This window comes from Phyllobates terribilis, unplaced genomic scaffold, assembly GCF_046119375.1.
Source record: "Phyllobates terribilis strain yellow unplaced genomic scaffold, ASM4611937v1 Scaffold_3__8_contigs__length_932513732, whole genome shotgun sequence".
Lineage (NCBI taxonomy): Eukaryota > Metazoa > Chordata > Amphibia > Anura > Dendrobatidae > Phyllobates > Phyllobates terribilis.
In genome coordinates this window covers 323,194,731-323,219,485 of record NW_027362763.1, presented here as the reverse complement: position 1 = coordinate 323,219,485, position 24,755 = coordinate 323,194,731, and the positions used below count along the sequence as shown (strand labels likewise).

The window sequence follows — 24,755 nt, the reverse complement described above, 5'->3', positions numbered from 1 at the left end:
CACCCTCCTAGATCCTCGCTACCGGGACAACTTACAAAGCCTCATAACACCATTGAACCGGGAGCGTAAAATGCGGGAGTACCAAGACGCACTGGTGCATTCCATCATGTTCTCCATTCCAACCGAGAGCAGTGCTGCTAGTGCTTTACAAAGCAGCTCAGTGCGTCGAGGCAGTGGAGGAAGCTCTGCACAAAGAGGGAGCAGAAGCAGCGCCTCAGCACAAGGCAAGACCAGTATGGCCGAAATGTGGCAAAGTTTTGTGTCCCCGCCGCCACAAATGTCTACACCATCACAGACAGCTCCAGTCAGCAGGAGGCAACGTTTCCGTCAGATGGTGACAGACTACATGTCTTGCCCTCTTAGTGTACTCCCAGACGGCTCTTCTCCCTTCAAGTTTTGGGTCTGTAAGCTGGATACATGGCCAGAGCTTAGTCAGTATGCACTGGAGGTGCTAGCTTGCCCTGCTGCTAGTGTATTATCGGAACGCGTCTTTAGTGCCGCAGGTGGTGTACTAACAGACCGTCGCATGCGACTATCCTCCGATAACGTTGACCGGCTTACTTTTCTCAAAATGAACAAGGCCTGGATCTCTCATGAATTTGCCAGTCCTCTTCCAGAATAAATAATTGGTTGGCAACAGTATCCAGGTCTCCTGTTCTGTTCATGTTTCTACCACCTGAACTGTAATCCCTGAGCTCCAACACCGCCAGTTGGCGCTCGGAAGTGCCGTCTGCACAGTCAACACTTGCTGCCGTGTTATTGGGGTTCAGTAACGTCAGCTGTTCTCCTGCTGTGCGGACGGCAATTTCTCCTGATTTGTCCACATCCACTGTACTACACATTTTAAAGTTGCTCCAATTACTCCTCTGGCTCCTCTGTTTTCATTCTTATCCCTGGGCTCCAGCACCGCCAGTTGGCGCTCGGAAGTGCTGTCTGCACAGTCAACACTTGCTACCATGTTATTGGGGTTCAGTAACGTCAGCTGTTCCCCTGCTGTGCGGACGGCAATTTCTCCTGCTCTGTCCACATTCTCACTACTACAGATTTTAAAGTTGCTCCAATTACACCTCTGGCTCCTCTGTTTTCAGTATTATCCCTGAGCTCCAACACCGCCAGTTGGCGCACGGAAGTGCCGTCTGCACAGTCAACACTTGCTGCCGTGTTATTGGGGTTCAGTAACGTCAGCTGTTCTCCTGCTGTGCGGACGGCAATTTCTCCTGCTTTGTCCAAATCCACTGTACTACACATTTTAAAGTTGCTCGAATTACACCTCTGGCTCCTCTGTTTTCATTCTTATCCCTGGGCTCCAGCACCGCCAGTTGGCGCTCGGAAGTGCCGTCTGCACAGTCAACACTTGCTGCCGTGTTATTGGGGTTCAGTAACGTCAGCTGTTCTCCTGCTGTGCGGACGGCAATTTCTCCTGCTTTGTCCACATCCACTGTACTACACATTTTAAAGTTGCTCGAATTACACCTCTGGCTCCTCTGTTTTCATTCTTATCCCTGGGCTCCAGCACCGCCAGTTGGCGCTCGGAAGTGCCGTCTGCACAGTCAACACTTGCTACCATGTTATTGGGGTTCAGTAACGTCAGCTGTTCCCCTGCTGTGTTCACGGCAATTTCTCCTGCTCTGTCCATATTCACTGTGCTACTTATTTAAAACTTGCTCCAATTACACCTCTGGCTCCTCCGTTTTTAGTATTTACCCTGGGCTCCAACACCGCCAGTTGGCGCTCGGAAGTGCTGTCTGCACAGTCAACACTTGCTGCCGTGTTATTGGGGTTCAGTAACGTCAGCTGTTCCCCTGCTGTGCGGACGGCAATTTCTCCTGCTCTGTCCACATTCTCACTACTACAGATTTTAAAGTTGCTCGAATTACACCTCTGGCTCCTCTGTTTTCATTCTTATCCCTGGGCTCCAGCACCGCCAGTTGGCGCTCGGAAGTGCTGTCTGCACAGTCAACACTTGCTACCATGTTATTGGGGTTCAGTAACGTCAGCTGTTCCCCTGCTGTGCGGACGGCAATTTCTCCTGCTCTGTCCACATTCTCACTACTACAGATTTTAAAGTTGCTCCAATTACACCTCTGGCTCCTCTGTTTTCATTCTTATCCCTGGGCTCCAGCACCGCCAGTTGGCGCTCGGAAGTGCCGTCTGCACAGTCAACACTTGCTGCGGTGTTATTGGGGTTCGGTAACGTCAGCTGTTCCCCTGCTGTGTTCACGGCAATTTCTCCTGCTCTGTCCATATTCACTGTGCTACTTATTTAAAACTTGCTCCAATTACACCTCTGGCTCCTCCGTTTTTAGTATTTACCCTGGGCTCCAACACCGCCAGTTGGCGCTCGGAAGTGCTGTCTGCACAGTCAACACTTGCTGCCGTGTTATTGGGGTTCAGTAACGTCAGCTGTTCTCCTGCTGTGCGGACGGCAATTTCTCCTGCTTTGTCCACATCCACTGTACTACACATTTTAAAGTTGCTCGAATTACACCTCTGGCTCCTCTGTTTTCATTCTTATCCCTGGGCTCCAGCACCGCCAGTTGGCGCTCGGAAGTGCCGTCTGCACAGTCAACACTTGCTGCGGTGTTATTGGGGTTCGGTAACGTCAGCTGTTCCCCTGCTGTGTTCACGGCAATTTCTCCTGCTCTGTCCATATTCACTGTGCTACTTATTTAAAACTTGCTCCAATTACACCTCTGGCTCCTCCGTTTTTAGTATTTACCCTGGGCTCCAATACCGCTAGTTGCTGCTCAGAAGTGCCGTCTGCACAGTCAACGCTTGCTCCAGTGTTATTGGGATTCAGTAACGTCAGCTGATCCCCAGCTGTGTGTCCGGCAAATTCTCCTGCTTTGTCCACATCCACTGTAGTACGGATTTAAAACCTCCTCCAAATACACCTCTGGCTCTTCTGTTTTTAGTATTTACCCTGGGCTCCAGCACCGCCAGCTGGTTCTCGGCAGTTCCATTGGCTCTTGTACCTTCTGCTACCCATCCGGGTTCCAGTACCGTCAGCTGGTTCTCGGCAGTGTCTTTGGCACGGGTACTCCCTCCTGCCCAGCCTGGTTCCAGCACGCCAGCTGTTTCCGGGTAGTGTCAACGTCACTTTGCCTCCAATGCGTTGTCCTGTCGTGTTGCGGTCGGGTTAGCCGACTCTATGGTGCCTGCAGTTTAGGTGACTCCTATGTGGGCTGCGGGATCTGGCAATGAAGGCTGGTTCCATAGTGCCAATAGGACAAGCACCCTCTGTAGGACTGTGGGTTTTGGTAACTGCGGCCGGCTCGCGGCCTTGAACTTTTTTTTTACATGGGTACCTTCTGCTACCCATCCGGGTTCCAGTACCGTCAGCTGGTTCTCGGCAGTGCCTTTGGATTAGGTGCCTCCTTCTCGGTATCCAAGTTCCACCAACGTCTGCTGGTCCTTGGTAGTGCTTTCTGGCACAGGTACCTCCTGCTTAGTAACCGAGTTCCAGTAACATCAGCTGGTCCTCGGTAGTTCCATTGGCTCTTGTACCTTCTGCTACCCATCCGGGTTCCAGTAACATCAGCTGGTCCTCGGTAGTTCCATTGGCTCTTGTACCTTCTGCTACCCATCCGGGTTCCAGTACCGTCAGCTGGTTCTCGGCAGTGCCTTTGGATTAGGTGCCTCCTTCTCGGTATCCAAGTTCCACCAACGTCTGCTGGTCCTTGGTAGTGCTTTCTGGCACAGGTACCTCCTGCTTAGTAACCGAGTTCCAGTAACATCAGCTGGTCCTCGGTAGTTCCATTGGCTCTTGTACCTTCTGCTATCCATCCGGGTTCCAGTACCGTCAGCTGGTCCTCGGTAGTTCCTCAGCTTTCTTGTACCTTCTGCTACATTTCCAAGTTCAAGCTTTTTGAAATGGTTCTTGGTAATCACTCTGGATCTCCCTGACGAGGACCCTGAAGACGAGGACCCTGAAGACCAACCCTAAGAAGACGAGGACCCCGAAGACAATGACCCTGAAGACGAGGACCCTGAAGACCACCCCGAAGAAGACGAGGACCCTGAAGACCACCCCGAAGAAGACGAGGACCCTGAAGACCACCCCGAAGAAGACGAGGACCCCGAAGACGAGGACCCAGAAGACCAACCCGAAGAAGACGAGGACCCCGAAGACGAGGACCCCCGAAGACGACGACCCTGAAGACCACCCCGAAGAAGACCAAGAAGATGACCCTGAAGAAGTTGACCAAGAAGACAAAGAAGAGAAGACAAGCACCAAGATACAGAAAAACAAGAGACAGAAAACCAAGAAGCAGAAATACAAGAAGCTGCAGAACAAAAAGCGGAAGAACATTAAGCATAAGACTAAAAATCAGAGCAAAAGATAATATCTAAATTATAAGCAGAAGATGACTAAGCAGTGTATGGGGGTGAGTCCGTTCCTCCTCGTGGTGCCCCTGGAAAAGACCTGCTGCTGCAGGCCAAACTGAACGCGGACAAATCCTGTTGTAAATCTTTTGTGACGGGCAGAACGAAAGGTGTAATGTCCAACCTTTTATAGATAACAACTACAGGAATGCCTGTCACAAATAAGAATATGATGAAGAAGAAGAATATGAAGAAGATGAAGAAGTAGAATATGAAGAATGTAAAAAAAAGAATAATACGAAGAAGGTGAAGAAGAAGAAGGTGAAGAAGAAGTGGATGAAAAAGATGCTGAGGATGATGAAGGAGAAAGTGTGGGAGAAGTAAAAAAGAAGGTGAAGAGCATGGAAGTAGTGAAACATAAATATCTGACAAAATATAAAAATACTTAACATAGTTAATATTTCCGTAACTCAGAACATAATAAAAAAATATTAATTCCTGCTATTCCATTTGACTGGGCTAAACCTCTATGCCTTTATTGTCTCCCCCACCTCCCCCAATACATTCTACATTATTCTTAGTTGTTTTCCTTCATGTAGAAATAACCTACAAGGAAAGAAAGGGTTTATTTTAATTCCGATATTTATGTCCCATTGACTTGCATTGGTTTCCAGTATCGGAATCGGCGATATCCGATACTTTTTCGGTATCGGTCCGATCCAATCCGATCCGATATTTCCCGATATCGGAAGGTATCGCTCAACACTAGTCATCCACAGTAAAAAAAATACTTTGTTTGGTTAGTAACGTTCTACAGCAAGCCATATCTTACTTCGTCCTTTAGTGCCGTTGAAATTCAGGTGTGTGCAGAGCTGTTGCAGAGGAAAAAAATCAAATTTTGTTTTGCTAATAGCGTACTCCTACTACAGTATTTGAGCAACATGAGTGGGAAAAAGAGAGGTCGTGGTGGAAGGGAGAATAGGCTTGGTGTTCGAGGTATACATGGGGTAGGTGGTAATATTAGTGAAAGCACTAGTGAACCAACACCATCATGTCCTATCCAAAGACAACTGACAACTTCTGTTACTGGACAGGCTACTCCACTCCCCTTCTTTGGCAGCCACACAGCGATACGCCTTGTTGATAAGTGCCAGAAAGAGCAGGTGGTCCAATGGATGGCAAGCTCTGCTTCAAGTGGCCTCTCCTCTTCTTCCTCCACCTCAATATCATACACAGTACAGTCCACAGAGGTGGCGCCCCAATTACCCTTGCTTCCCCCCTTGTCACAACTGTCCAAGCTCCCAACTGACTGTAGCGAACCATAGATGGTGGAGTCAGTAGAACTGTTCACCCATTCTATACTGTGGGCATCAGAAGTGTACTCCAAACATTCACAAAGTCAAGAAGAGGAGGAAAGCATCTGCATAGATGCCCAACAATTTTTTAGGCTGCATTCGGGGCAGGACGGAGTAGGGTCCGAGTAGGTTCCTGACCCTCATCACCAGACGTTAATCACTGGGGAGGGAGGTGATTCTGATGAGACTCAGATACCTGAGGCGCCTGTGGACTGTACTGTGCTGTCAGGGAAAAAAGATGAAAAGGGTCACTCTGAGGGCGAAGAATGGGATAACATATTGGATGATGGCGAGGTTGAAGATCCTACTTGGTGTGAACCCAGACTCACGCAGCCGAGTAGCTCATCTGAGGAGGTGGAGGAAGAAGACAAAAAGTTTACCTTCCGCCCTATGGTGCAGACACGGAGTGATTCAAGCACGAGGAGCACTGCATCCTTAGCCACAACTGTGACAGTAACCAGCAGCAGTCGCGGATTTTCAGCTCGCAGGGGCGGCAAGGGTTGTCTAGCCTGGGCCGTTTTTGAGACCGCAAAGGATGAGCCAGCTCATGTTATCTGCAAACTTTGCAATAAAAAACTCAGTAGAGGAAAAAAGTGCAATAATTTGACTACTACATGCATGAACTTTCACATGCGCAATCAACATGTTTTACTCCGGCAATCTTAAAATGCGGACCAGTGGACTTCAACAATCATCAACTACCCCATCAACCGCATCCGCTGCTCCTTCCTTCTCCTCTGTTACCATACCAAGTATTGGCACGCCGGTCTCCCACTGCAGAACCTCTGCTTCTATACCTGCTCCAGTCAGGCTGAGTGAGAGCCGTCATCTGTAACAGAAGCGGACATGTATGCTGTGTGTGTTTCACCATACTCCGTCCTCTCTCAGCACTGCAGCCAGCTCTCGGTCCTGCATTTGTGGTCACGTAAAAGATTGTTTCCTCCCTCAAATGACAAAGCTAAGAGGTGGAAATCCACCATCTCCAATCTATTGGCCACGGAAATGGTGGTGTCAGGCCTGAAGTTTTTGAACTGTGAACACTCCTGTATGGCTGCTTTTTTACTTAGGAGGTAACACGAGAGGCTAGAGGAAACCCTCTCAAACACGGGGAGACCATAGAAACCACTTGCAGATGTTGTCCTCTATCATCATAAAGGAGGTAGCTCGTTGTCTAGGAGACCGACCACCGCTGCTGTCTACCTTGTGAACATTGTGTCGAAGCTTACAAGGTGTCACGGGTTTACCGTGACAGAGAGGAGCCAGAAGACCGTAGCGTCTGATTCCTCCCACTCCTGCAGTCATTAGAAAGAAGCCTTTCGCCTTCATATTAATCAGTGCAGGGGTTAATCTGCTCAGTTGTGAGCTCCTGGAAGTTTAACGTGATTTAGGCTCTCAACAGATTTGTCCCTTGCATCTCCCCTACTGTGATAACGCTGTACCCAAACATATCAGACTGTCGCCTACCATGGAAACCTTGAAAAGGAAGCTGAAGACTCACTTCATGTGACCAGCCTACCATCTGCGGTAAGCCTCCCTCCAGCATACCGCTGCATGACTAGCTGTACCCTTACCTACTGTATCCTCACCCATCCCTTGTAGATTGCTTGTGCACCCTCATGGGCCGGGTCCTCTCTCTTCTTGTACGAGTCGATGAGTCACCAACGGTGACTCCTTTTCACATGTAAAGCGCCACCGAATAAAAGTTGCTGTAATAATAATGATAGTACTTGTACTCTGGGTCAATTGAAGGTCTTTACCAGGTGTCTACTCCTAATTTGATGTGTTTTGGCAGCTTTTGAGCCCATTTTAAGGTGTTGTGTATGCATTTTTTTTGTCCCCCCATTGAATCCTATTGCATTCGATAACGTTCGGCGAACATTCGACGGATAAATCAGCGAATTTTGCAAATTCGGCGATTGTAATCTGAATCGAATATTGAAACATTCGCTCATCTCAACTCCTGACTAGTGTTGAGCGAACATGCTTGACACTGCTCGATACTCGCCCGAGCATCACGCTACTCGGGATGTTCAGCGAGCACCGAGCATTTCCGGGTTACTCGGCGGGAGCTCGGGTCTCCGCCCTGCATGTTTGGCGATCTTTACAGAGCCAATGAACATGCAGGGATTGCCAGTCACTGTAATGCCGCAGCCATGTTGGTTGTGGGCATTACATTGATTGGCTGGCCACACAGCGTCACCTCGAGTATTTAAAACCGGGCGCCGCCATCTTGGACACAGACGGCTGGGATCAGACAGTGTAGGGACAGCGCTGCTGATTTAGAGAGAGATATATACTGCAAAATAGTTAGTGTAGGGTCTGTAAAGGCTGCCAGATCAAACAAACAGTCCTTCTCAGGACTAATATCCATCCCAGATATCAGGCAGGCAGGCAGGCTGTATAGGAGACGCAGTGGTTATACCAGCAAATGCTGCATTACAGTCCTGTGTGCTACTGTTGCTGAAATTGCTGGACTTAGCTCCAGGTCTCAGGAGCCAGGAAAAATCTTTTTTTTTCATCTAAATCCTCTTTTTTTTTCCTCCTTCACACTGTACAAATACCCGTCTTATTAACCTTTTGGTGTGTCCCCCCCAAAAAAAATATATATATTTCTGTTTAAAATAGTCTGGTGTAGGCCAGAGAAACAGAAGTGTGGTTTTGCAGTTCCACGGTTCAAACCTCTGTATTATCCACTTTTGGGCCATTTGTATCTAAAAAAAAACAGTTTGAGTGTGTCGCTCACTGTTCAGCCGCAAATATATATATTTAAAAAAGTCTGGTATACAACAGTAAATTATAACTGTGGTTTTGTTGTTCCACGGTAAAAAAATTCTATTATCCTGCTTTTGTCATTTTTAGCTGTAAAAAAAAACTAATAGTGTCTCCCTGATTTTTCAGACACAAATATATCTGTTGAAAATAGTCTGGTGTAGGCCAGAGAAACAGGAGTGTGGTTTTGCAGTTGCACGGTTCAAACCTCTGTATTATCCACTTTTGGGCCATTTGTATCTAAAAAAAACCAGTTTGAGTGTGTCGCTTACTGTTCAGCCGCAAATATATATATTTAAAAAAGTCTGGTATACAACAGTAAATTATAACTGTGGTTTTGCTGTTCCACAGTAAAAAATCTCTATTATCCTGCTTTTGTCATTTTTAGCTGTAAAAAAAAAAACTAATAGTGTCTCCCTGATTTTTCAGACACAAATATATCTGTTGAAAATAGTCTGGTGTAGGCCAGAGAAACAGAAGTGTGGTTTTGCAGTTCCACAGATCAAACCTCTGTATTATCCACTTTTGGGCCATTTGTATCTAAAAAAAAACAGTTTGAGTGTGTCGCTCACTGTTCAGCCGCAAATATATATATTTAAAAAAGTCTGGTATACACCAGTAAATTATAACTGTGGTTTTGCTGTTCCACGGTAAAAAATCTCTATTATCCTGCTTTTGGCATTTTTTGTTGTAAAAAAAAACTAATAGTGTCTCCCTAATTTTTCAGACACAAATATATCTGTTGAAAATAGTCTGGTGTAGGCCAGAGAAACAGAAGTGTGGTTTTGCAGTTCCACGGTTCAAACCTCTGTATTATCCACTTTTGGGCCATTTGTATCTAAAATAAAACAGTTTGAGTGTGTCGCTCACTGTTCAGCCGCAAATATATATATTTAAAAAAGTCTGGTATACACCAGTAAATTATAACTGTGGTTTTGCCGTTCCACGGTAAAAAATCTCTATTATCCTGCTTTTGTTATTTTTTCCGTAAAGAAAAACAGTAATAGTTTCTCCCTGATGGTTCAGATTGTTTAAGAGTCGGGTGTAGGCCAGAGAAATAGAATTTTGGTTTTCCTCTTCCACGGTACTAATCTACTTTTTATTACCCTTTTTCCATTGATAGTGCGAGTGTAAGCTATTTTACTTACTTTACAATGGGCAAGGCACGTGGCAAGGGACGTGGAACTGGACGTTCTGGTGATGGTGCTTGCAGAGGACGGGGCCGTGGCCAAGGTGAAAATGTGCCACAACCAACAGCCACATCTTCTCGCTCCCACTTCTTGACCAAATTACTAGGGAAGCACAGAACAACACCAGTATTGCGAACTGATCAGTGTGAACAGGTTACTAATTGGATAGCAGATAATACTTCCAGTTACCTGGGCACCACCACCTCTGGTCTGTCATCCACACGGTCAAATCTTAGTATCTGTGAGTCTCGACCGCATACTTCTCCTCACCCTGATGCTCCTTCCTCCCACCATGCCGAGTGTCGTCAGACAGCAACTGATCCCACACTTGGACACTCTGAAGAGCTGTTCACTGGTCCATTTCCAGATTTGTGCCCCTCGCCTGCTCCGCTTGAAGTGGTGGAAGAGGAGATCCAATGTAGCGATGCCCAAATATTTGAACTGCCATGGCCACAGGAAATCGACGCTGGCAATTTGTCACAAGAGGTGGACGATGACGAGACACAATTGCCAGGAAGTGAGGAGGAGGATCGTGGTGCGCAAGTGGAAGAGGAGGAGGTGGTGGATGATCTAGTAACAGACCCAACATGGCAAGAGGACATGCAGAGCGAGGCCAGCAGCACACAGGGTGAGGGAGGCAGAGTACCCCAACAGGCAGGAAGAAGCAGTGTGGTGGCCTCACATAGAAGGCAGGCAACAGTTCTCCGTAACACCAACACGAGGGACGTTGCCAGTACAACCTGTAGGACTTCCAGAGTCTGGAATTTTTTTAAAGACTCTGCTGATAACTCCAAAAAGGCCATTTGTACCACCTGCCATGGCAACATCAGCAGGGGTGACATGGCAGCAAAGCATCCGACTTTGTGGGGCAAACCCCAGGGTCCACGACCAGTGTCAGCGGGTGTCACCACTGCTTCTTCCGCTGTTGTGCGTGCAATAGAACCCCCTGTTGTGTGTGCAAGGCAATGCCCTGTCCATACTGCATGCAAAGATGCCCCCTCCTCTCAGTCTTCACTTGTTATGGCAGTTTCTCCAGAAACAACATCCACGTCCACGTCCCACCGCAGAGTTCAATTGTCCATATCCCAGACCTTTGAACGAAAGCGGAAGTTCGCAGCTAACGCCCCACAGGCTACAGTCCTAAATTCGCACATTTCACGACTGGAAATGCTGCCTTTTAGGCTGGTGGAGACGGAATCCTTCCGCAACCTTATGGCGGTGGCCGTCCCTCGGTACTTGGTCCCCAGCCGACACTATTTTGCCTGGTGTGCCATCCCCGCACTACACAAGCACATGTCCCAAAACATCTGCCGTGCCCTCAACAACGCAGTTACTGGGAGAGTCCACCTGACAACGGACACGTGGACAAGTGATTGTGGCAAGGGACGGTAGATCTCCCTGACGGCACACTGGATAAACATAGTGGAAGCCGGGACCCTGTCGGACCTTGGGACGGAACACATCCTCCCCTCACCGAGGATTGTGGTCCCTATGTCAGTCAGAGTTGCCCCCACAGTGTACAGCTCCTGCGCATCATCCTCCTCCTCATGTTCAGCCTCCATCTCAGATATCACCACATCAGTTACAAGCTGAAAGCACTGCCGTACTTCCTCCGCCAAGCGGCAACAGGCTGTGCTGAAACTCATAAGCTTAGGTGAGAAACCTCACACTGCTTGTGAGTTGTGGACAGCTGTGAAAGAGCAGGCAGATCTGTGGCTGAGACCGTTGAACCTACATCCAGGCATGGTCGTGTGTGACAATGGCCGTAACCTGGTGGCGGCTCTGAGGCGAGGCGAGATCACACACGTACCATGCCTGGCTCATGCACTTAACCTCGTGGTTCAGCGGTTTCTTAAGTCGTACCCCGAGTTGCCAGATCTGCTCGTCAAAGTACGCCGCCTGTCAGCTCATTTTCGCAAGTCGGCTACAGCTTCCGCCACCCTTGCTGTGTTGCAGCAGCATTTGCAGCTTCCGTCACACCGACTGGTGTGTGATGTCCCCACACGTTGGAACTCTACCCCCCACATGTTGCAAAGGATTTGTGAGCAGAAGAGAGCAGTTGTGGAGTACCAGCTGCAACAAGGCCATCGATATTCTGGTCAGACTCCACACATAAGACCTCAGGAGTCGACCTGGATGTCTGACATATGAACCATCTTGACAAACTTTGAGGTGTTCACCAAGATGGTGAGTGGCGATGACGCCATCATTAGCGTCATCATTCCACTTGTCTGTCTTTTGCAACGCTCTCTGCAGAGAATTAAAGAGGAGGCATTGCAGCCAGAGTATGATGAGATGGATCAAGAAGCCATAGCGGGCGATTACACACAGCCCAGTCTCATCTCATCCCAACATGCATTGGGGGACAATGAGGGAGAGTAGGAGGAGGAAGAACTGGAGCTTGTATCATGCGCTGTAGACGGTAGTACCTGTACAACTGTCATACCGTCGGTTCAGCGTGGGTGGCCTGAGGACAGGGGGGAGGAGTAGGAGGGGGAGAGCATGGTCAGTTGTCATCTTGGTGAGGACACGGAAGTCTTGCCCGTTTCCAGTCTAGCACGCATGGCTGACTTTATGTTACCCTGCCTTAACCGTGACCCTCGCGTTGTCAAAATGTTGGGTGACAGTCATTACTGGTTGGTGACACTTTTAAACCCCCGCTACAAGGAGAACTTTCACTCTCTTATTCCTGAGGTGGAGAGGTCTACAAAAATGGGGCAGTATAGAAGGCCCTTGCTGCAGAAATGTTAAAAAAATTCCCATCTGAACACGCTAGCGGCAGAGGTCACAGTTCATTGCCCAACCAAGACGCACATGCGAGAGAGACGCAACTCCAATTCAGCAGAGGCAGGGGAACACTGTCAACGCTCTGGGACAGTTTTCTCAGACCCTTCCTTCGGACAGACCCTGAGGCGTGGGGTACTCTCACAAGGAGTGGAAAGTTTCAAAAGATGGTGAGGGAGTACCTTGCCGACCGTACCAGTATCCTCCATGATTCCTCTGTGCCTTTTAATTATTGGAATGAACTCGCTCTGTACGCCTTGAAGGTCATTGCCTGCCCTGCCTCTAGCGTGTTATCGGAGCGTGTTTTTAGTGCCCCTGGGGGAATTATAACTGATAAGCGCACTCGCCTGTCAACTGACAATGCTGACAAGCTGACCGTTATCAAAATGAACAAGGGCTGGATTGGGCCAGACTTCTCAACACCACCAAAGGACAGCAGAGTAACATAAAGTCAAATCCACGGTGTTATTTCGGGAGGTATATTCACATGCACCGCTTCACACCCACACATGGGTATATGCCTCCTCATTTCGGCTGTTTTATGTTCTTCTCCTTATTCTCAGCCTCCACCACCACTATACCACCAGGGTGACTGTCATCCGTGTTGCCATTATTGAAAGTTCCTCCATCCTTATTTTTGTCAGCTTTTGCTTGAAAGGCATAACAAAGACTGTGGGAGACCCACTCCCCAATAATGGGTCGAAGGATTTTAGTACGCTGTAATCCACGTCTTTTTCAAGGGGCATTGCAGTTCCTCATAATTTTTGGAAAGCCTTCCATTCACTGCTTAGACCAACAGTGTACAGGAGACCCAGTTGCTATAAATGGAAAAAACGGTTTAGTTAAGGCCCTCTGACCTCCATGTCATTTCCAAGGGGCATTGGAGTGCCTCGAAATTTTTGGTAGGCATTGCACTCACTGTATGCCCTATAACTGTGTAGCCGAACCGCTCCTTTTGGTACAGAAACATATCCTACAAGACATATGTGGTTGACTGGCCTGATATTGATGTGAATGGTCCCTGTTCCTCCTGCTTTTTCTCCTTTACCACCACCTCATCCATCATTTATCACCTGAAGCTTTGTTTTAGCGGGAGTCATAGAACTGGGATAGTAGCAGGAAAACATCCAGCACTCCTCGGAGCAGGAAGGATATGCGCCAAAATGCTGATCACCTCAGGCCTAGCCGCTACTACATACATGCGCTTGCATTCCAAGAAAACAAAGCAGATGCTAACTTCTATCATCATCATCATGCTCCTCACCTTGGCACTCTCAACTCCCCTGATGGAGAAGCCAGGTCCCACCGGAGGAGTCTGGTTCTCTGGTGGGCTCGTCCAATTCTGCCCTAAAGCAGGCCAGGCTAAGAAAAGTGTGTGGGAAGGTGACAGGAGAAATAGGGACGGCTGGGGACCGTTTATGGACACCCGGCCACCCCAGGCGGCTGGGGACAGTGTGTGGACACCCGGCCGCGGGGCGGCTGGGGACCGAGTATGGACACCCGGCCGCCCCCAGGGCCCACCGGAGGAGTCTGGTTCTCTGGTGGGCTCGTCCAATTCTGCCTTAAAGCAGGCCAGGCTAAGAAAAGTGTGTGGGAAGGTGACAGGAGAAATAGGGGCGGCTGGGGACCGTTTATGGACACCCAGCCGACCCCAGGCGGCTGGGTACAGTGTGTGGACACCCGGCCGCGGGGCGGCTGGGGACCGAGTATGGACACTCGGCCACCCCCTGGCGGCTGGGGACCGAGCGTGGATGCCCGGCCGCCGGGCGGCTGGGGACTGAGTATGGATACCTCGCTGCCGAAGCCACCATGAGGTAGTGGCCAGCTTCGACCTCCTTCATACTAAAAGGCCCCATTTCAAGTGCAAGCTAGCAGTATGGTATTGCAGCCTGGGGTTGGGTGGGTGGCAGGCTGCACACTTAACCTTGCATTAAAACAAAGCAGATGCTAACTTCTATCATCATCATCATGCTCCTCTCCTTGGCACTCTCAACTCCCCTGATGGAGAAGCCAGGGCCGACCGGAGGAGTCTGGTTCTCTGGTGGGCTCGTCCAATTCTGCCCTAAAGCAGGCCAGGCTAAGAAAAGTGTGTGGGAAGGTGACAGGAGAAATAGGGACGGCTGGGGACCGAGTATGGATACCCGGCCGCCCCCAGGGCCCACCGGAGGAGTCTGATTCTCTGTTGGGCTCGTCCAATTCTGCCCTAAAGCAGGCCAGGCTAAGAAAAGTGTGTGGGATGGTGACAGGAGAAATAGGGACGGCTGGGGACCGAGTATGGACACCCGGCCGCCCCCAGGGCCCACCGGAGGAGTCTGATTCTCTGGTGGGCTCATCCAATTCTGCCCTAAAGCAGGCCAGGCTAAGAAAAGTGTGTGGGAAGGTGACAGGAGAAATAGGGACGGCTGGGGACCATTTATGGACACCCGGCCACCCCAGGCGGCTGGGGACCGAGTATGGACACCCGGCCGCCCCCAGGGCCCACCGGAGGAGTCTGATTCTCTGGTGGGCTCGTCCAATTCTGCCCTAAAGCAGGCCAGGCTAAGAAAAGTGTGTGGGAAGGTGACAAGAGAAATAGGGGCGGCTGGGGACCGTTTATGGACACCCGGCCGTCCCCAGGTGGCTTGGGACCATGTGTGAACTGCCTCCCGCCATCATAGACAGTCCTTTTGATAATGCTCCAGAGGTTCTCAATGGGGTTGAGGTCAGGGGAGCATGGGGGCCACACCATAAGTTTGTCCCCTTTTATGCCCACAGCAGCCAGAGATGCAGATGTGTTATGTGCAGCATTAGACGGTGCATTAGCATGCATGAAATTGATCTAGCTGTGGAATACACGGTTCTTCTTCTTGAACCATGGCAGGAAGTGCTGTTTGAGAAACTCAACATACATTATGGAGTTCATCTTTACCCCTTCAGGGATCCTAAAAGGGCCGACAATCTCTCTCTCCATGACTCCAGCCCAAAACATTACTCCACCTCCTCCTTGTTGGCGCCGTAGCCGTGTTTGCATGGGGTGTCCATCAACCTGCCATCCTCCACTCCATCCATCTGGACCATCGAGATCATTTCATGCATGAAAATACCCCATCTCATGCTGCACATAACACATCTGCATCTCTGGCTGCTGTGGGCCTAAAAGGGGACAAACTTATGGTGTGGCCCCCATGCTCCCCTGACCTCAACCCCATTGAGAACCTCTGGAGCATCATCAAAAGGAGTGTCTATGATGGCGGGAGGCAGTTCACATCTATGCAACAGCTCTGGGAGGGTATTCTGTCCTCATGCAAAACAATTGAAGCAGAAACCATCCAAAACCTGACAAATTCAATGAATGAGAGAGTTCAGAAGCTCCTTACGAACAAAGGGTCCTATGTGCAAATGTTACATCACCTAGAATAAAATTTTGAGTTGAAAACTGTTTGATTTCAGTTTGTAATAACATGCTAATGCTTATAATTTCAAAAATGACCATTGTTTTGTTCTTTATTAAAATGAAAAGGTTGAAAACTCTGCTGTGCATAATAATTTGGAACATGCATTTTGAGTGCAGTTTGAGTGTTTTATTTTTTTTTAAATATACTGTTATCATAGGCAGTTTGTACAAAAACCTTTCAATTGTACTCTAATAGTTATTTGACTGGAAAATTACAATGACTGCAATTCATATAGGTAATTTGGGAAAATCTGTGAAAATATTATTTGCATAATAATTTTGAACACAGTGTATTTCTCACTAAAGCAGTTTCAGTTTCCTTTTTGAACGTTTTATTGTGAGCCCTTAAAAGTGGCTTAATACCTCTGACCACGTTGTTGACAGTAGTGACCTGGGGGTCAGAAATGCTTCGTGGGGCGATCCCCATGCTGTCCCCATGTCATTTGAGCACTGTCACTATCGTTTTGGGCACTTGTTAGGCTTTTAAAAGACTGCCGGGGGTGCCGCCGCAAAAATGCTTTGGTCTCCCATAGACTAACATTGGGCTCGTTGCTCGGGTCGAGCACCCGAGTATCACGGCGAGCTCGGCCCGAGCTTCGAGCACCCGAGCATTTTAGTGCTCGCTCAACACTACTCCTGACCCGTTCTTCAAATTTTGATCCTGTGCTGCCCGCCCCAACCTCGGACTGTCTGACCACATCTCTGTCTTTGTCGTTTGTATCTCGTATTTCTGTCTTTGACTTGCAGGACAGTCACTGCAGATCCGCGGACTACCCAATAACCCAAGTCTATCCCTACCATCAGAGGCTCTAGTGAAGACCAGGTAGTCACTCAGTTTCGCTCCTGCAGGTTAAGCCCAGCCAGTTAATGTTCAAAGCTTCTGCATCTCCAAGGTGTACCTACTTCTGACTCACTGGTGATGCCGCCATTTTCAAATGTGTTTTTGTCTTCTGGTTGCAGATACAATTGAAAACTGTAAGCTGGTGGGAGTTACTCCCTGTATTAAAGGGCAGGTGACCCCTCCAGCCTTCTATCATCTATCGTTGAAGAGACCCACCAGCTAGTGTATCAGAAATACGAAGAGAAACAAACTTTTTGGATATTAAGGATAAAGAAAAAGAGGCTAGAGAGGAAGAAAGGAAGAGATCAGAGTTGAGGAAGCAAAGAATAGGGGAGACCACAGAAAAGAAAATAGAGAGACGTGGCTTAAATAAACTGGTGTCCCATCTCTCTCCTGAGTTTGAACTACAAGATGCAAGGTACTTTCTAAGAGGCTAAAAGCTGTCATCCATCTGAACCAGGCCCGCAACATTCCTGGGCACATGATAGAGGCCTATCTTGCTTTTCTTGCTTGAAAAACTGACATCCCATTTCTCTCCAGAACACAAGATCCAAAGTACTTGCTAACATGTAAAAGGCTGTTATTAGAAGATCATCCCTAAGGCCCAGACATGCATCATTCCTGGCTACATGATAGCTGGCATTTTTCAAACTGCAATATATCATAGTAGCCATACCCATGGTCACCATTGATACTGCTTTTGGTTTAGAGTTTAGATAAAAGTTTTATAGAAGTATCTTAGTACAATTAAACATATTGTATACTTACCTTTAACTCTTTAAATGTGCACTTGGTGATGTATTTTGTTTATTTTTCATATGTTCCCTCATTATTTGAAACATTGTAACCTTTGAGATATAGCGATGTGTGGCCCATTACATTCCCATGCTGTTTACATTTTAAATAAATGATCCACGTGTCATATTGTAAATACAGTATACAAACTTCATGCATGTTTACATACTTTAGCTGAAGGCATTCCAGTGATTAAAGATTATCATATGCTTATGTTTCTTTCATTAAATCCACAAGGCATCTGAAGAAGATTCAGATTCTGTTTAGAGCTATTTTACATGATAAAGTGCTGGACTGAAGACCACTTTCATTAGGAGATTGTTGCAGCATTAGCACTATTAGCCTCAAAAAGCCAACAATAGATTTGTGCCTATCTTTGCACAATTCAACTAGGTGAGCTGGTATCCTCTAGGAGATATATCACTTATAATTTTTCTGAACATACTATTTTATTGGAATGCTATTGTCTCTCCCCTATCCCTCTTTGTTCTCTTCATACATCATTGTGATACATCCAATACGGTTGTGTACATGTGACCTTGCTTAGTCTTCATTAGGAAAAGGCTTTTTATTAAGGGTGCTTTCACACTTCGTTCTGACACCCGTTCAGTGGTCCTGTCAGGGCTTACGTCGGAACCCCCTGGAAAATGGGATTCGGGCGTATGCGACAAGGAGACCACAGACTGTAATGGTGCAATAGTGAACGTGCACTCTGTCGTGCATCATTTTCTAATAGACTGCTTCTGCAGTATGGGTACAGGCCCGAAAATGATGCACAACAGAGTGCACGTTCACTCTGTCGACAACATTATAATATATGGCCCTGTTGGTGCATGTGCCCGAATCCCGTTTTGTGGGGGGTTTGGACGTAGGCCCCGACGGGTCCACCGAACGGGTGCCAGAACACAGTGTGAAAGCACCCTAAGTATTTCATGAAGTATCAGACTTGGATACCAAAAGTCCACAAGTTATACTAATTCTACGGCCCATTATTTTGCTCCATGCAAATGTTACCTGGGCCCTTGTTCACATATTTACAGCTGTTACATTCTCCAAAAATTTGAATGAAAAGGTAACTTGATCCCTTGCGGGCAGGGTCCTCTCTTCTTCTGTACCAGTTTGCCTTTGCGTTTTTGTTCAAGATTTTTGTCATTGTTTTTGCTATGTATACCCCCTTTTTCACATGTAAAGCGCCATGGAATAAATGGCGCTATAATAATAAATAATAGTAATAATAACTTCATTTGCTGCAATTTTAGCAGTACTGTAGAACAAAAAATGATCCACAAACTCAACAGAGGTAAGCATTCTGGACCAAAGAGTCTTCTGGAAAGTTAAACAGTGGGCAAAAAGATGTGTCATGGATGGTTTTCCTGGGGGAGTATGCATCTTAAATAATTAATGCATTCCACAAACTGTGGAAAATGCCAAAGATGCCCAATCACTGAGGACAAATCTTTTGCTTTGATTTTTAAAGTGCCCCTATGCACAGGGTCTATTAGATGCCCTGGAACATTAACTCAAAAAGTCTGTACCCAGGACTATTTCCCATGACTTACACCACACTTACACTTACACTTACACCTTGAGGAAATCCAGGAAGGCTTTATGAAGTGTTTGCATTTTTTTATATGGATGTAACCAGAATTTGCTTACTCTTGAGAAGCATGGGATTAAAGCCCACCACCAAGCGCAAGAAATGTATGGCTCTTAATAGCTATCAAGTTAAGACACCTAACAACTTTTCACCTAGATATTTTCATTGGGGTCTATGTTGTTCTACAATTACATTAGACAGTGTAAATCAGACAGAAAGAACTGTCAGTGCACATTCCTTTAGTTTTTCTTCAGAAAAATAACTCAGTTTATAGCCTGTATACTATGACGTGCACAGTTAATACCAATCATGATCAAAAAGGGTAAGAAATTAATCTAACTGGGTTATTCATGTATTACTGTAATAAGATTAGCACATTAGAATTCATAAGACAGTAATGTACCACCAAGTACTAACTGGACTATAGATTATTCATACATACTCAGCAAGAACTTACAGAACGGAGAAGAAAACTTCAAGTCTCTATGATTCAGTACAATGTACGGTAATAAGTGAAAGCACAGGTGGCATTACAATGTAACTAAAGACAAAAATATACAAGTGCATACAACATGCATTACAATATAATCGTTATGTACTTAATAAAAGAAAGTTTTTTACCATTTCATTCTCCTGCCCCTCATTGAGTATGCTCCGTGTGGCCATTGGATTGTACACTGATATTCCTCTTCTCCAATATAACTACTGAGGGTTTGTCACTTGTTCAACAGTGTGAAGATTTAGTGCACACCCTCTCTTTTCATCCCTTTGAGCTCCACCTTGAGATTGAAACTCAGGTTTTTCAGGATTGATTGTGAAAAACTGTATGTACATGTGGAAAAATGGTATAGCATAAAGGAATTTTACTACAAAATACATAAATCTAAAAAAGTTATGCACTTATTTACCATACACCTATTAACAATCAATACTATATCCGTATTGCTAATGACGCGCCCCCTGGGCCATATTCTTTAGGGGGAATATCCGGAGCCGGATCAGATGGGAGTTGTAGTCTTCCGAGTGGCTGTGACCCGGTCCGTGCCCAGGGTGTCAAACTGAGTTGTATGTGGCAGTCATACAGATGTTATAAGTTCTTTATTGTCGACTACGCCACCCGTTGTGTTGCGGTCACTGTGGCCGCCGCTGCAGCAGGGTCCGCTGAGGCTGGTGGTGTAGGTGCAGCTTTGGTGATATAACCCCCAACGGGTGGGGTATAGCCTCAGGGGGATCAGGTGCAGAGGATGGGAGTTGTGGTGATGCAGTGTAGACGGCAATCAGAGACAGAGTCGGGTTATGCAGTTTAGGATGTTTACTCACTGCTGATGTTCTGGTCACTCCAGCTTCGAGTGACCTCCCGAGCCGTGCTGCGTCCACCAGGTTCTGGATCCAGCCAACTCCCAAATAAGTCCGGAGCGTGACCCTGAGCTCTCCTTCAGTCCTTTCTCTGGCCGTCCCCACTATTGATCCACCCAGGTCCAGCTCCCTCGGGCCTTCTGTTGGGAGACCCTTGGCCTTGGGTTCCCTGACCCTCCTCGTGGTATGCCTTCGTGGTGGATGTGGTGGGTGACCGTGGCAAACGCTGCCCACGGTCTCCGGTCTCTGGCTGGGGAGTGTTTTTACCCCCACCAGCTTGGGTTCCGGTACCCTGTGCCGACTCTTCACCCGGGGATTTAAGTTGGGTTCTTGGAGTCCTTTTCTTCTGGTTCCCCCTCTGGGTCTCTCTCTCTCCTCTCTCACTCTGGGTCTCTCTTCTCCTACGCTCCTGACTTTCTCTCTGCAACTGACCCTGTTCTTAGTTGGTGCCCACCTTATATACACCCTCTATGTGTGAGCTCAGGTGACCAGCACCCAATGAGCTCCTATCTTTACCCAGGCTGCTCCCCCTATCTGCCCCTACACTACTTGGGATGTACCACCCCCCTCCCACTCCAGCCAGGAACAGACTCGGTCGTACCTGCACATTTCTAAGTGGGAGTACCGTCGGCCTGTTCCTCGGAAATGGGATGTATGTAGTGCATGCAGCCTACCGAGCTCAGATCCACACTCCATCCTTACCCGGGAGTGGAATATCACACCTCTGGGTTGAGGTGCAATACCCCTGTAGCAGCCGAATCCTCAGGGTGCTACATTCCCCCCTGGTAAATCACAGCACGTCCTCGGGCTGTAAGACATAAACACCAAAACATACAAAAATTTTTTCATAAACAACATAAAACATATAAAACAACATTATATATATATATAAAACATTCTCGTCGCCTCTGGCTCCTCCTCCGGTCACTGTGCAACGTGTGACCGGGTAAAGTGCGACAGTCTCTCTGGAAACTGGTTTTCCTATAAAACCGGTAGGATGCGCTTTAGGACGCGCAACTATATACAGGGATATGGCCGCTCTCAGTCCTCGGCCAGTTAAGGAGGGAAAGGGAATGGCTGCTCACAGTCCTCAGCCTGTGGGATTAAGGGTAAACGGGTAAACAGTTCACTCTTGCTGGTCCCAACGGGGACTATATTATCAACAGCAACAGTTTCAGTTTCAGTTTATGGTGCCCCGACGGGCAACTATATACAGCTCCTGCTTCGCTGTACTTAACGACGGCGTCCTCCTGCTCTTTCTTTATTGTTACCTTTGGCTCTAGTTTCAGACCCGTTCGGGCACGTATGCTGGGCAAACAGATCTTCTCCCAGATGCGGCACTTTAGGTCTTATGGGCGCGGTGGTGTTAGCGCCCGGGTTGCCCGGGCCTTGCGGCCAGGCCTGGGGTATCTGGAAGGTGAAGGGCACCGTAAGGACGGCGGCGCCCTGGGCTACTTGGCCCTGCGACCAGGCCGGGGGCTCCGCGGAGGTAGGGGGCGCTGTTGGTATTGCGGCGCCCGGGGGTACTAGGCCTTGCGACCAGGCTGGTGGTACTTCCTGCTTGGTCACGCCCGGGGTCGAGGCGTGTGACATCACAGGGGTCGCGGCTCCCGTTTGAGGCCTAGTCTGCGGCGGTGACGTTGCAGCGACGGGCACGGCAGGATAGACTTCGGGCTCTGCGACGGGGAGCTGGGGCAGGTTCACGGTTTCCCGGTTTGGGGTATAGACGTCCCCTTTACCTGCCTCCACTCGTTCGGCTCCCTTCTCGGCGCCGTCTCCGGCCTTCAGTCCTCCTGCGCCATCCTCAGAGGCGGTCGGTCTCCTCGTCTTGGGTGGCGTGCTCCGCTGACGGGTCTCGGTCTGCTGGGCCATCTCACGGCTCCACTCCGCCAACGTCTCTCGCTGCACCCGGGCCATCCTCCTTGCGAGGCCCTCCAGAGCGGTCTGTGCACACTCCCGGTCTCGGGGGAGCTGTGCTAGGACCTCCACTAGGCCTAGTGGGGTCGTTGTTTCCAGCAGGCTCCTGACCAACGGGTCGGTGCTGCTCTGCTCTCCTTCAGTTGTTTCTAGCAGGCTCCTGGCCAGCGGGCCGGTGCTGCTCTGCTCTCCCTCCTCTGTTTCTAGCAGGCTCCTGGCCAACGGGCCGGTGCTGCTCTGCTTTCTCGCCATCTCCGGGTAAGCTCCTCCGATCTTCTTCTCCCGGCTTCTTGCCTCCGGGTGCGCTCGCTCTGGACTGCTCCAGGCGGCACCCATCTTTGTTCTCTCCTTTCGTCTCCTCCCCCTTCGAGGGCGGTCCCGGGGCCACTTGGTGATTGTCAGCTCCAGGGGCTGTTCTTTCACGCTGACAGACACCTCTAGCATCACAGTCTCTGTTGGTGGGGGCGGTTTCCACTTTTGGCGCCATTTTCGGTCCTGGCCCACGATGGGAGGCGGCCTCTCACCACCCTCTGGCACGCCCATAATGGCGTCTGCTCTTCCAAGGCGGGAAACCTTTGGAAATGGCGGGAATCGCTTCCCAGTGGCGGGAAACTCTGCAGATGGCGGGAAAACGCTGTTAATGGCGGACAACCGGCGGGAATCGACTGGTGATGGGGTCCGATGGCGGGGACCCTCCGGAACCGGCAGGAGACTCCCTTTTGAGGTAAACTCGCACTTTTCTTCAGGCACGCAGTACCCGGGTGTTGCGGGCACGTAATCCTGCCGACTACGCCAAAGTTGACGCGCCCCCTGGGCCATATTCTTTAGGGGGAATATCCGGAGCCGGATCAGATGGGAGTTGTAGTCTTCCGAGTGGCTGTGACCCGGTCCGTGCCCAGGGTGTCAAACTGAGTTGTATGTGGCAGTCATACAGATGTTATAAGTTCTTTATTGTCGACTACGCCACCCGTTGTGTTGCGGTCACTGTGGCCGCCGCTGCAGCAGGGTCCGCTGAGGCTGGTGGTGTAGGTGCAGCTTTGGTGATATAACCCCCAACGGGTGGGGTATAGCCTCAGGGGGATCAGGTGCAGAGGATGGGAGTTGTGGTGATGCAGTGTAGACGGCAATCAGAGACAGAGTCGGGTTATGCAGTTTAGGATGTTTACTCACTGCTGATGTTCTGGTCACTCCAGCTTCGAGTGACCTCCCGAGCCGTGCTGCGTCCACCAGGTTCTGGATCCAGCCAACTCCCAAATAAGTCCGGAGCGTGACCCTGAGCTCTCCTTCAGTCCTTTCTCTGGCCGTCCCCACTATTGATCCACCCAGGTCCAGCTCCCTCGGGCCTTCTGTTGGGAGACCCTTGGCCTTGGGTTCCCTGACCCTCCTCGTGGTATGCCTTCGTGGTGGATGTGGTGGGTGACCGTGGCAAACGCTGCCCACGGTCTCCGGTCTCTGGCTGGGGAGTGTTTTTACCCCCACCAGCTTGGGTTCCGGTACCCTGTGCCGACTCTTCACCCGGGGATTTAAGTTGGGTTCTTGGAGTCCTTTTCTTCTGGTTCCCCCTCTGGGTCTCTCTCTCTCCTCTCTCACTCTGGGTCTCTCTTCTCCTACGCTCCTGACTTTCTCTCTGCAATTGACCCTGTTCTTAGTTGGTGCCCACCTTATATACACCCTCTATGTGTGAGCTCAGGTGACCAGCACCCAATGAGCTCCTATCTTTACCCAGGCTGCTCCCCCTATCTGCCCCTACACTACTTGGGATGTACCACCCCCCTCCCACTCCAGCCAGGAACAGACTCGGTCGTACCTGCACATTTCTAAGTGGGAGTACCGTCGGCCTGTTCCTCGGAAATGGGATGTATGTAGTGCATGCAGCCTACCGAGCTCAGATCCACACTCCATCCTTACCCGGGAGTGGAATATCACACCTCTGGGTTGAGGTGCAATACCCCTGTAGCAGCCGAATCCTCAGGGTGCTACACTAACATAATTCAACTTGTTATTTGACTGATTCATTCATAAAATTTGTTAGTGTAAAAGCATTGAGGATCTTAGAGAAACATTTCTACATGAGGTATTACTACTATTTTATATATAGACAGCTTGGAACTAGAATATAATTAATGTCTGAAATCTTTAGTCAGTATGGGTATGTGCACACATTAAGGCCCCAATTCATCATTGGCATTGCGACTGTCTTTTGTCTAGTTTTCTGTGTTTTGCATTTTATTTTGTTTGTACCCAATTCATTATCTATTTGCGCCATTTCTGAAGTCTATTTTGTATGTGATCACCTGTTTGTTTGTTTTTTTCACTTTGTGAGTGGAGTCTAGCTATTCTGGATATTTTAGCCTGATTCATCAATTGTGACTTTTTAAAAAGCAGCAAAATT

General features: G+C 48.7%; 1 protein-coding gene across 1 annotated transcript in view; it reads right to left on the bottom strand.

Annotated features, from left to right (window-relative positions):
- The window catches only part of LOC141259323 (probable cation-transporting ATPase 13A5), a 417,702-nt gene extending 397,525 nt beyond the window's left edge, over positions 1–20,177 (bottom strand). The window contains exon 1 of the mRNA XM_073675081.1: positions 19,712–20,177. Coding sequence (XP_073531182.1) covers positions 19,712–19,756 — 45 coding nt within the window. The 5' untranslated portion in view covers positions 19,757–20,177. The remainder of the gene's footprint in view (positions 1–19,711) is intronic.
- Positions 20,178–24,755: the final 4,578 nt, after the last annotated feature.